We start from the raw sequence: 10,378 nt of genomic DNA on the forward strand, positions 1-10,378 counted from the left end.
GAGGGAACAACATTAACGCTACTACTCCACCTCCAGACAGGCCGGTGTCAAGTGCTGGAACACCGGTTCATAGGCCAATGGGAACTCGGGGTAGGTAAAATTATTAAGATGAATTTATCAGGTAGGCTATGCTCTGTGCAAGTTAGCGCGTGCAAATCAATAGGTTTTCGAGGTTCGGATATAAAGTTACCATGTACCATGTATTGTAGATGCATGTTTGACCATCTACAATACATTTTCAGTTTGTTTTCTTGTGAAATTCGTTGCGGTCATAGACTTATATATTAATAGACAAATGGATTTTTCTTCCAAGATGGCGTCCCCAGAGCTATAGAAAAATATTTGTAGAAACCATGGGCTTACTGATTTTTCTAAAGAGATGTAATTGCTCCTTCCCTTCTCCAGTGATATTACACATAATTGTACTTATAATATTTATTACAGCTGAGGTTTTGAGGCTTTTTAGGCCGTACAACAGGCCTCAAACTGCATCAAGCCCATCTACAACAAAGAGGAAGTCGGCAACTTACACCCACAGATTTTTCTGCATGGCTGAAAGGCGTCAGGAGGAAGTGCCCAAATCAGCCGAAAGACTTGAATTGGAAAAGGCAGGCCTGGGAGAACGAAGAGTAACATTACCTGGTAACAGTGGTCTATCCATGTATATTTAACATAACACAACAGGTGGTTTATAATTGTGAAAATGTTAACATAAGACGATTTTAAAGTAGTCTATTGTAAGCTTATCAACATAAATATGTTATGAATGTACAGTCTTTTCACTCAATAATTTGGTCAGTTTTTTTTTTTCTTCCGATAAATCATGCAATGCTGCAGAGTTCTCTACAATTTTATTTAACCATTACCCATCGTTGAAGGACTGTGGGGGCTACCAGCTTCTGCGGTCAAGAGGTTCCAGTCGTTCTAAAATGCTTGTGGTGATAGATTACCCCAGTGATGGATACACCCCCCTGTATTTATGCAAGTCGGCCAACATTGGACAAGCGGTCATCTATGTGAGGCCCCTACAAAGGGACATTGTTTTAACGGTAAATGAATAACTTTAAACTACTTGTAATTAAATCATGTGAATTACTGTATTACTTGAAGAAGCCTGAAGCCTGTTGACACAAGATGTTTTGGAGGTTGGTATGAGGGCATACTTTGAAAATACTTGGCAGGATACAAATTTAACACTTTCCTGTGTATAACTAGGTGTTTTATTAAATTAAAAAATAAGAGATGCAGGCAGGGAATTTGTATGTACTATGAATCATTCCTTTTTTCTTATTGCAGAACCTCACGCAGACCAATACACAGGCTGGGCAACAAACATCCTATATGGTGGCATGCGTGTATTGTTGCCAGAATTTCAGTTTGATTGACATCTAAGACCATGTTGACGCCTGTGAAATGTAAGTAACCATCTGACCATCACACACACACATTTTACTACAGAGCAAGTCAAGCCACCAGCTCCTTCCTATGCCACTGCCTCTTCTCACAGTGGCTATCAACCATCTGAGGAAATCAGCCCACCTGCTGCATCTTCTGCCACTGTCTCTACTCACAGTGGCTATCAACCATCTGAGGAAGTCAGCCCACCTGCTGCATATTCTACCACTGCCTCTACTCACAGTGGCTATCAACCATCTGAGGAAGTCAGCCCACCTGCTCCTTCCTCTGCCACTGGCCGTCCATCCACTGAGCTGTCTTTTGAAGGTAACTTCATGTTAGCATAACACACCAGCCTAATGATAATGGCGTGGCCCATATTCCACAACATACATGTGAAAATTACATTATTTGTCATCACACTGCAATTACATAACAAGATAAACAACATTTGAGAGTACCTGGTTTCATCAATAATATGTAGCCGATTGGCCAAATTTTCAGAAAAGATTCAGAGATTACCTTATAAAAACTGATAGATTTTTTATATTTTGGAATTTTGTCACAGAGTGGAAGGTAGAGCCTGACTTGCAGACTGCTGTGAAGATGTTCCGGACCTCCATCTTACAGAATGCCCAAAACAAGCCTACTCTACTGGCTACATTAGATCTCCACAGCGATAAGGCTGACCGAGAGAGAGAGATGCTGTGTTTCTACAAGCAGCCCAATATTGACTGGACACGCCCATTTGAAGCACGACTGAAGGGTATGTAAAGAAAGAATTTGGAACATGTATGCATCTTTTGATGTGACAAAAGTGTTTATGACTGTGTTTTTTATTTAATTTAAAGGTCACATTGTTATGACAGAGACATAATGACAGAATTACACTTCATGACAATACAATTTCATTCATGTTTAATGACAGCTGTCATGATATGTCAGTCTTGTGAAACCTATTCAAATAAAGTGTTTCCTTTTCATCTCAATACAGGGGATTTTGCAATGGGGGATGGAGTCAAACGGCACTTCTTTTCATTGCTGTTAGACAAGATCCACACTGGACTGCAACTGGACCTTGGTAAGTCACAGAACAAGTCGGTTTAAGGGCTTGACATTTTCTTAAACCAATATGTTGCAAACTAGTTAACGACAAATCTATTTGGCAAGTATTTAAACAATTATAATGTAGGAACACTGATCACAGAAGAAGACTGTTCATGTTCATTGCTTATACCTCCTCAGACAACTGTGGAGGAAAAACTTTGTTTTTCGTTGGGGAGGAAGACTATCAGGTTCCCTCAACATTAAGAACTCTGCTAGATGGTGACCTCTTCAGGGTAGTGGGGCGAGTCATTGGTCATTCCTTTATCAATGGGGGCCCACTGCTAACTGGTCTTAGTCAGTGCTTTTTCACTCTTCTAAGTGGCTCCAAAGATGCCAACCCAATCCTGGAGTTAAAGGACTGCCCTGACATCGATGTAATTGACATAGTTTCTCTTGTAAGTGTAAACGCAGAATTTATTATATTTCAGCATACAATGGTAAACACAATACCAGTCACACATTTGGAATCCCAGATATTTGTCGATGCTTCAAAATCAATGCAATGGCACTGTGGTAAATATAAGTACCAATGTCTATTAAACATGTTACATTCCTGGGTGATAAACTTTAGACCAGTACTGTATATTACTAACCCTACTCCATATAAAAACAGCTTGAAAGCCAGAATGCCCTTACAACTGCTGAAACAGAGGAAGTCAACAACTTGGCCATCAGCTGGGACCTGCCTACACTGACTGTGACAAACAGACGATGGTTGGCAGAAAGAATCCTCCATCATGGGGTATGTTGGTAAATAATGTAATCAATCTTACAGATGTTATTTACATGCGTGTTTGTTCAATTAGTTGAGATATGCAGATCAATGTTAGATATTTCTGATGCCAAGGTGATAGGCCGACGTGAAAGGCAGATCACACAAATAAGAAGTGGGCTGAAGGACACAGGGGTGCTACGGATGCTGAAAGGACGGCCCGAATTAGCAACTGCGATGTTTCCCAGATGTGCCGAGCTAGTGCTGGAACCAGAGGTAGCGTACAGTTATGCCTAATACAATTTTATATTAAAAATACTTTCCGTATTGGCAATTATCTTTTCAAGATGACTTAGTACTAACCAGTTATGAAAATGTGTATGGTTAATTATAATTTCAGTGGTAGAGCAAAGTACTTGAAATACTTATATATGTAGAAGGCCTACTTTCAAAATGTCTGTGCTAACATTTAATTTAAGAATGTTGTCTGTCAGATGATCCTTCAAAGAATAATTTGGCCAGAATCAGAGAGTGATGAAGAAGACAACATAGAGGAGTTCTGTGAGGCCACATCATTCTTACGTGAATACATTGGAACAGGTTAGAAATGCAAACTTGCAGTTGATGTCAAAAGCTCACATAAACTTGTAAATGACATTGCTATTTCAATGACATGTATCCCTGTTTTGTCAACAATTCAGAATGAAGGAAAATAAATGTTCAACATTAGAAGCAAAGTTCAATATACAACCTTGCATTTGGTTCCATGCAAGATATGCCATCTAGTTAAAATTTCATGTCAGTAAAAGCATCCTGGTCAAGACTGGTCATTTGACTGCCCATTTGAGCTATAAGTTAGGAAAAAAACGGCATGGTGCTTCTTGTTTTAAATTAGAAAATGTTATTACACTTACGGGAAATTACTTGAAAATAATACACAAAACCCAGCATACTTAACCCTTGTGTTCTCCTCGGGTCATTCTGACCCATCAGTCATTCTGACCCACCGTCGTTTGCAACAACTTTACCGCATACAAAAACAAAGTGAAGCATTTTCTTTTAACCGTTGGGCTGTCTCAGACCCCCCACATTGCGAAGGTTAAAAGAAAAAAAAAAAATTTGCTTTTGTATTGGGTAAAATTGGGTAAACACAACGATGGTTTGTTATGAACCTTTTGGTCATGTGACCCGAAGGCAGCACAAGGGTTAAGGTGTTTCCATGTTCCTTAGCCTCTTCCTCACAGCTTAGCGAGTTGGTTCAGTTCTGGACTGGATGGTCAGTCCTACCCGATCAGATGTATGTTGACATACAGCCAGATCTGATGTTCCCAGTGGCCTCAACCTGCTTCACCACCTTGAAAATTCCAGCAAGATGTGGGACTTTCTCTGAATTCATGGACAGAATGAGGGCAGCTGTCAGGTCCACAAAGTTTGGCTTTGGACAGGTTTAAGACCGAGTAACCACCAGTCGTCATTCACACACGTGTTCATATATACTTATAGATATATTATCTTTGAAATTGTCTGAAATTGAGACTTACGTGCAAATGATTTGAAGCTAGTTTCCAAGTCATTTAGTTAATTTACCACTGTTTTAGGGTCATTGATGAGGTCATACAGTTATTGATGAGTTTATTAAATGAATGAGTGCAGCTTTAGCACTCCATACAAGTGCAAAATTAAACGTTTCTGTGATAAAGAATTAACTGATTTCAATGTTTCATTTTGAGAAATAAAATATTGAACAGTGGGTGCATTATCCCTTCCATTTAGGCAATATTTTAAAATCTAATTTCTGTGCAGACAATGTATTGATAAACAAACTATAATGACAAACAAACATGCCGTTCTTGTACAAAAATATATAGAAATTAGGTTTTAAGTACTTCTTAAATATAAAATGAAATAAATTAGTACTGAAATATGTGTTCCAGTTGTTCTACTGTTGAAATGTAAACACCAAGTGCTTCGTTCAGAGGAACGTCCGGGTTGGGCAGTCCTACAAGGTCTTCCGGAGTAAGCACACGGGGTAACTGTACTGCAGGGATTTGGACTCCATCCACTTCTACCAGCTCTGTGCCATCCATGTTTGCACCAAAAAGTTTGTCAACCTAACAAAATATCTGAATTAGTCTATATTACTCTACAATTTAATGCCAACAACTCATTCCTGTTGAACACATTGATGTCAAATAGCCATCATAATGCACAACGATCACTTTACAGCATCATCAGCCTGATTGTCTTCCCAAATATCTTAAGTCAACCACTACATCTTTCGGTGTAACATCAGCTGTTTCTCCCAGTACCATGGTCCTAGTTTAGGCCATGTTATTAGTGCAAGCCTACTTACTTCCAGGGGATCCACAGCAACATCTCTGTTACGTAGCCACAGCTGGTAGGGCGATTGGTTGTGTTCGGTTCTCAGTCTGTGAAAGTTCCAGGCTTCTTGAAACCTTCCGAGGTGACTCTGAAGCAAAGGCAGGAAAACCCAGTGGAGATGGATCTCATTGTCTGGCAACAACATCCCTGTTGCTTCCATTTCATGGAAGAGGGTGTGGAACACATCAAGGACTTGTGTGTATACATCTCGCCATAGACGCTCAATCCTACCAAAAAAGATTGAGAGCTATTAATTTCACTAAACACTAGAATGATAAAAATGAATTCATTCTACAAGTACCTATATCAAAATCCTAAACACTATTTGTCAATATTATGGTTTCTGTATTTCTTTTTTTCTCCAGACGTAGCCTAATCTGCGTACTGCTTCTCTGGTGAAAATGTTATAGGCCTAGGGTGAAAAGGGTTTAGGCCTACTTTATCTTTACCATAGATCTGTATATGTAATATATATAACTTTCCTGGGGAAATTGTAGGGTGTGCTTGCTTGCGTCGGTTGCAGGGGGGTCCGTTTTTTAATGACATTTTTACAACTGATATTTCTGTATATTTTATATAAAAATGCATTACACTGTCGTCTTGTAGCTATTGCGTTGTTGAATTTGATTTTGAGTTCCTTTGTATGGTTTAGGCTGAAATGAATTATTTTCATGAACATATTGACAAAGTTTAGGCTGTGGCAATGGAGCTCAGGTTAGCTCAGTCACTAGTCAGATAGTTTCACCTATTGAAAGACTTTTGATGTAAGTAAGGGTAAGTAATGTCATAATAAATCCTACAACGTCTGGGCAAGGGCAACTGGGAACCATTGTTATTTTTCTTCATGGTAGTTTTTTTTGGGAGCTTCGCTTTGTCTGGTCCTTCACCTGGAACCTGTTTGCCCTGGGTGACCCTACCAGGGGCATAAAGCCCCCAACAACACAGCTTCCAGGATCACTAGAACACGCAAACCCCTCCACCGCGGTAAGGTGGTGACTCAGGGAGGGGTCATGGGCACTGCACTTGTGTAATTAAATAAACTATTTACCTTTGGTTGTGCACACTTCTCCCAGTTATATGGGAATTGCGGTTTTCTCCCTGGGTTTCCACCATTAAGTGTGCCACCTCAATGTTTTCCCCTTCCTTGTCGGATCTCACACGAGATGGGAAACCATACTGCCTGACAGCACCAAGGAAGGCATGAAGTACCGTTGCTGCACAGTTGTTGGTGGCAGCCGTCAGGTACACCACAAGGCGGCTGAAACCATCAATCCCACCGTGGATGACAAATCGCCAGCTTATTTTGAGACACAAAATCATGTTAAAGCATCAGTTAACTGACACATGATTCAGGTTCAAGATTTAGAAAAATAGTTTAACATTGGGTATAGATTTTAACTAGTGCTGTCAGTTTAACGCGTTATTAACGGCGTTAACGCAAACCCAAATTAACGGCGTCAATTATTTTATCGCGCGATTAACGCTCTTTTTGGCCTAGCAAACTTTGTAGTTTTTTTCACATGCTGTTGCAACAAGTACCGACGTTAGAAAAACTACAACACCACACCGGATCTAGCTAGACCGGAAACAAAACAACAGGCACGCCAAACACTCGTTTGGCTTGCGAGCTGGCTAAAGAGTAGTAGCAGAGCCCGTTTACGGATATTAGACATTCTCTGGTAGTAGGCTAACGTTACGTTTTGAGTGGATGACGAGCGCGAGATGCCGAAATGGATGCCAATAAGATTCTGAATGGAAAGTTTGCTTTAAAAAAGTTGCCAAATGGTTCTATTGACAAGACCAGTGATCTGTGTGTTTTGTCGTTGTAAACTGAGCTATCATCGCAGCACGTCCAGTCTGAAATACCACTTGATGGCCAAGCACACAGCTGATGCGAATTCTCTGCCCCCTCGTCAAAGCCAGGCGATTGCAATGTTGTTTTCAATAAAAAAAATATTTGCACAAAGCAATCCGAACCACTTTTCTATGTTGATAAGAGCATTAAAATTTGAAAAAAGATTGGGACAAAAAGAAATCAGGGACATTTAGAATAGATGAAAATGTGCGATTAATTGTGATTAATCGCGAGTTAACTATGACATTAATGCAATTAATCGCGATTAAATATTTTAATCGTTTGACAGCACTAATTTTAACTAAAAGATTTAGGTTAAGGTTTACCGGATTAATTTGTGATTGCCAAAGGCAATTTGGTGCAGGAACATTATATTGACGGCGATATAGTGTCCGGTTGGCAAGGGCTCGAAGTTCCGTGCCCTCTGGGTCTACTCTTTGGAGTGATTTGCGCATTCTTGCAACTTCACATGGTAAAGGTAGGGAAATGTTATTTCATAATTGTATGACAACATCTGAGATACGATTTGAATGGATAATAATATTAATATATGTGATGTATACAGAAATTCACCTTGAAATTATTGAAGAACAATAATTGTGGTAGGGCCAAGCTTTAACAAGTAGGCTACATGTAAAAACGTACTTGGCACCAGATGACATCTTGTACGGAGATAAGCTCTCATCATGCAGTATCCACTCTGTGGATGCTCTCTATGAAGTTCCAGCACCAGAGTATCCAGCTGTGCCTCTGTGACATCAGAATACATGGCCGACACACTAATAGAGGAGAAAACAAGGTTCATGTTAATCAAACTGGTTAAGTAAATGATCATAGCAAACTGAAATAGACAACAGGATTATATCAGCAGTATAAGACGATGTAAACCAAGCTCAACTTAGTTTGGATACTACTGACATGTATGGGTCAGTAGCCTCTACCTCTTCATATACAGTGGACCCTTGTTCTGTAAAGATGATTTTGTAATGGCCTCTAACCTCCTCCTCTGTCTTGTGTGGCACTGTTATTGATAGTCATGTGTCCAAATTTAGGGTAACAGACAGTAAAAGTAACCCTGAACCCCACCCTACACCAGATGTTAAATATAATGTAGTAGAATGTAAATGTAATATACATGTACACATGTAAATACATTTGACTGCTCAATCCTAATTATAAATTATTCAGCCACTGTCCTACAACACCCTGACATCTTGTGAATGCATACTTACACACCTTGCCATATTGCAATTTGCACTGTTTGTATATGTATGGTGGTAGGGTGGGGTTTGCCGTCAAACCGTGGGTTGGGGGGGACTAGTTTGTGACTAATGCGTTCTACAGAGGAAGGAGACTGGCGTTGGTCAAGGTTTGGAATGGAAGGGAGGAAGCAGGACAAGGCGTAAAAAAAAATATTGGGACTACGTAGTTAATGTGGCAGGCGTGTGTTGCTTAGGCGGCCGCCTTAACTGAATAGTGCTGCGGGGAACTCTACTACTAGTGGCTATTATCAAATTATTTGTATGAATTCGCATACTTGCCTAATACAGTTGATTCTGACAATCGGCTATAACACCAAGTTAATTGTACAACCATATGGTAGAATAAACATAATGGGAAAACATATATTACCTTAGTCCATTTTGCTGCATTCTACGATGGATTGTAGTTTTACTGACTCCGTACAGGGCTGCAATGTCTCGAACTTTTAATCCATAAAGGAGGTACCCCTCGATAGGTTTGACGGGTATCTCGATGACAGGCCTCCCCACCCTCCGCGGTAATAGTGCCTGTAACGCTTATGTCAACTTAGTTTCAACACCTGTGGTGTCGAGGCCTGTTAGGGCAGAAAGTTCTTCCACCCTCTGGGAAATAATTTGTATTCTATCATAAACATCAGTTAACGACACTCGATTTGCATCTACATCGTCTGCTACGGCAGTGAGCGTTGCAACAAGTTCTTCTGTCGCCATATTGTTGTAAGCATTACCATAGCAACGAAGTTTGTCTGTTTATTGGCAATCTCTGGAAGAAGAACTACACTACCCATGATCCTTGAGCGTCACACCGATGTCTCTGATTGGTGGAGTACGGCGTTGTGACGTCGTCACTGAAACGTTTCCCGCTCGCGCGAAAAGTGAGCAAGAGAACAATGAGGTAAGAACCTCAGAAGAAACGCCATGGACATGGACTGTGCAAGACAGGTAAGAACAGCTCAAATATGTTTAGAAATACAAATTAATAATTCCAACCCTCCTCCTTTATCCGGGCTTGGGACCGGCAAAAGTGACCAAAAAGGAACACACTGGCAGAGTTACTTAGGTTTATTTTTTATTTTATTTTATTTATATATTTTTTTTTAATTAAGTATGTTTTTTTTCTTCTTAAGCTTTGTTTTAATCTTATGGTCCACTTAGGAGCCTAAAACAAGTCACAGTTATATATGAACATTTTTTACTTAACACTTTTTTGTGATGATGTTAACTAGTCTTGCTCTAATTGCAGGTGAGGTTCCAAACGGTTTCAGAATGTGATCAGGCACACAGAAACGTTTCCCGCTCGCGCGAAAAGTGAGCAAGAGAACAATGAGGTAAGAACCTTAGAAGAAACGTAAGAACAGCTCAAATATATTTAGAAATACAAATTAATAATTCCAACCCTCCTCCTTTATCCGGGCTTGGGACCGGCAAAAGTGACCAAAAAGGAACACTTTGGCAGAGTTACTTAGGTTTTTATTTCATTTTATTTTTTGTTATATTTTTTTTAATTAAGTTTGTTTTTTAACTTTATGGTCCGCGTAGGAGCCTACAACAGGTAACATTTAAACATGAACACTTTTAAACATAACATGTGTTGTGTACAATATACATTAACAATTTAAATTGCCCACTCTGGCAGTTAGGCCTATTCAAGTTTATTATTTTTTT

At 39.7% G+C, this 10,378-nt stretch overlaps 1 protein-coding gene, 1 long non-coding RNA gene and 1 pseudogene across 3 annotated transcripts; 2 read left to right on the forward strand and 1 right to left on the reverse strand.

Annotated features, from left to right (window-relative positions):
- Positions 1 to 452: 452 nt before the first annotated feature.
- Positions 453 to 1,716, forward strand: LOC146300648 (uncharacterized). The gene is made up of 3 exons (XR_014764083.1): positions 453 to 1,049; positions 1,297 to 1,415; positions 1,508 to 1,716. It is a non-coding gene; the product is annotated as an uncharacterized LOC146300648 (long non-coding RNA).
- A 285-nt stretch (positions 1,717 to 2,001) lies between these two features.
- Positions 2,002 to 4,255, forward strand: LOC146300649 (uncharacterized). Its single transcript, XM_084709353.1, has 6 exons — positions 2,002 to 2,161; positions 2,390 to 2,476; positions 2,641 to 2,897; positions 3,116 to 3,244; positions 3,350 to 3,490; positions 3,709 to 4,255. The coding sequence occupies exons 1-6, from the start codon at positions 2,002 to 2,004 to the stop codon at positions 3,817 to 3,819; spliced, it is 885 nt and encodes a 294-aa protein (XP_084565479.1). The 3' UTR covers positions 3,820 to 4,255.
- A 196-nt stretch (positions 4,256 to 4,451) lies between these two features.
- On the reverse strand, positions 4,452 to 8,695 carry LOC146300650 (uncharacterized; annotated as a pseudogene). Its single transcript, XR_014768842.1, has 6 exons — positions 8,688 to 8,695; positions 8,097 to 8,230; positions 7,778 to 7,914; positions 6,645 to 6,893; positions 5,568 to 5,823; positions 4,452 to 5,325 (listed from the first exon to the last, which is right to left on the reverse strand). The product of XR_014768842.1 is annotated as an uncharacterized LOC146300650 (transcript).
- Between the last annotated feature and the right edge of the window lie 1,683 nt (positions 8,696 to 10,378).

The sequence above is a fragment of the Hypomesus nipponensis genome, chromosome 2 (assembly GCF_054491055.1).
Source record: "Hypomesus nipponensis isolate SF chromosome 2, ASM5449105v1, whole genome shotgun sequence".
Taxonomy (NCBI): Eukaryota; Metazoa; Chordata; class Actinopteri; order Osmeriformes; family Osmeridae; genus Hypomesus; species Hypomesus nipponensis.

Bases quoted from the DNA above. Each gene is read 5' to 3' on its own strand.
- LOC146300649 (XM_084709353.1), top strand. From the start codon at position 2,002: ATGTTCCGGACCTCCATCTTACAGAATGCCCAAAACAAGCCTACTCTA. The intron at 2,162-2,389 runs GTATGTAAAGAA...ATCTCAATACAG, and splicing joins ATTTGAAGCACGACTGAAGG to GGGATTTTGCAATGGGGGAT. The intron at 3,491-3,708 runs GTAGCGTACAGT...GTTGTCTGTCAG, and splicing joins AGCTAGTGCTGGAACCAGAG to ATGATCCTTCAAAGAATAAT.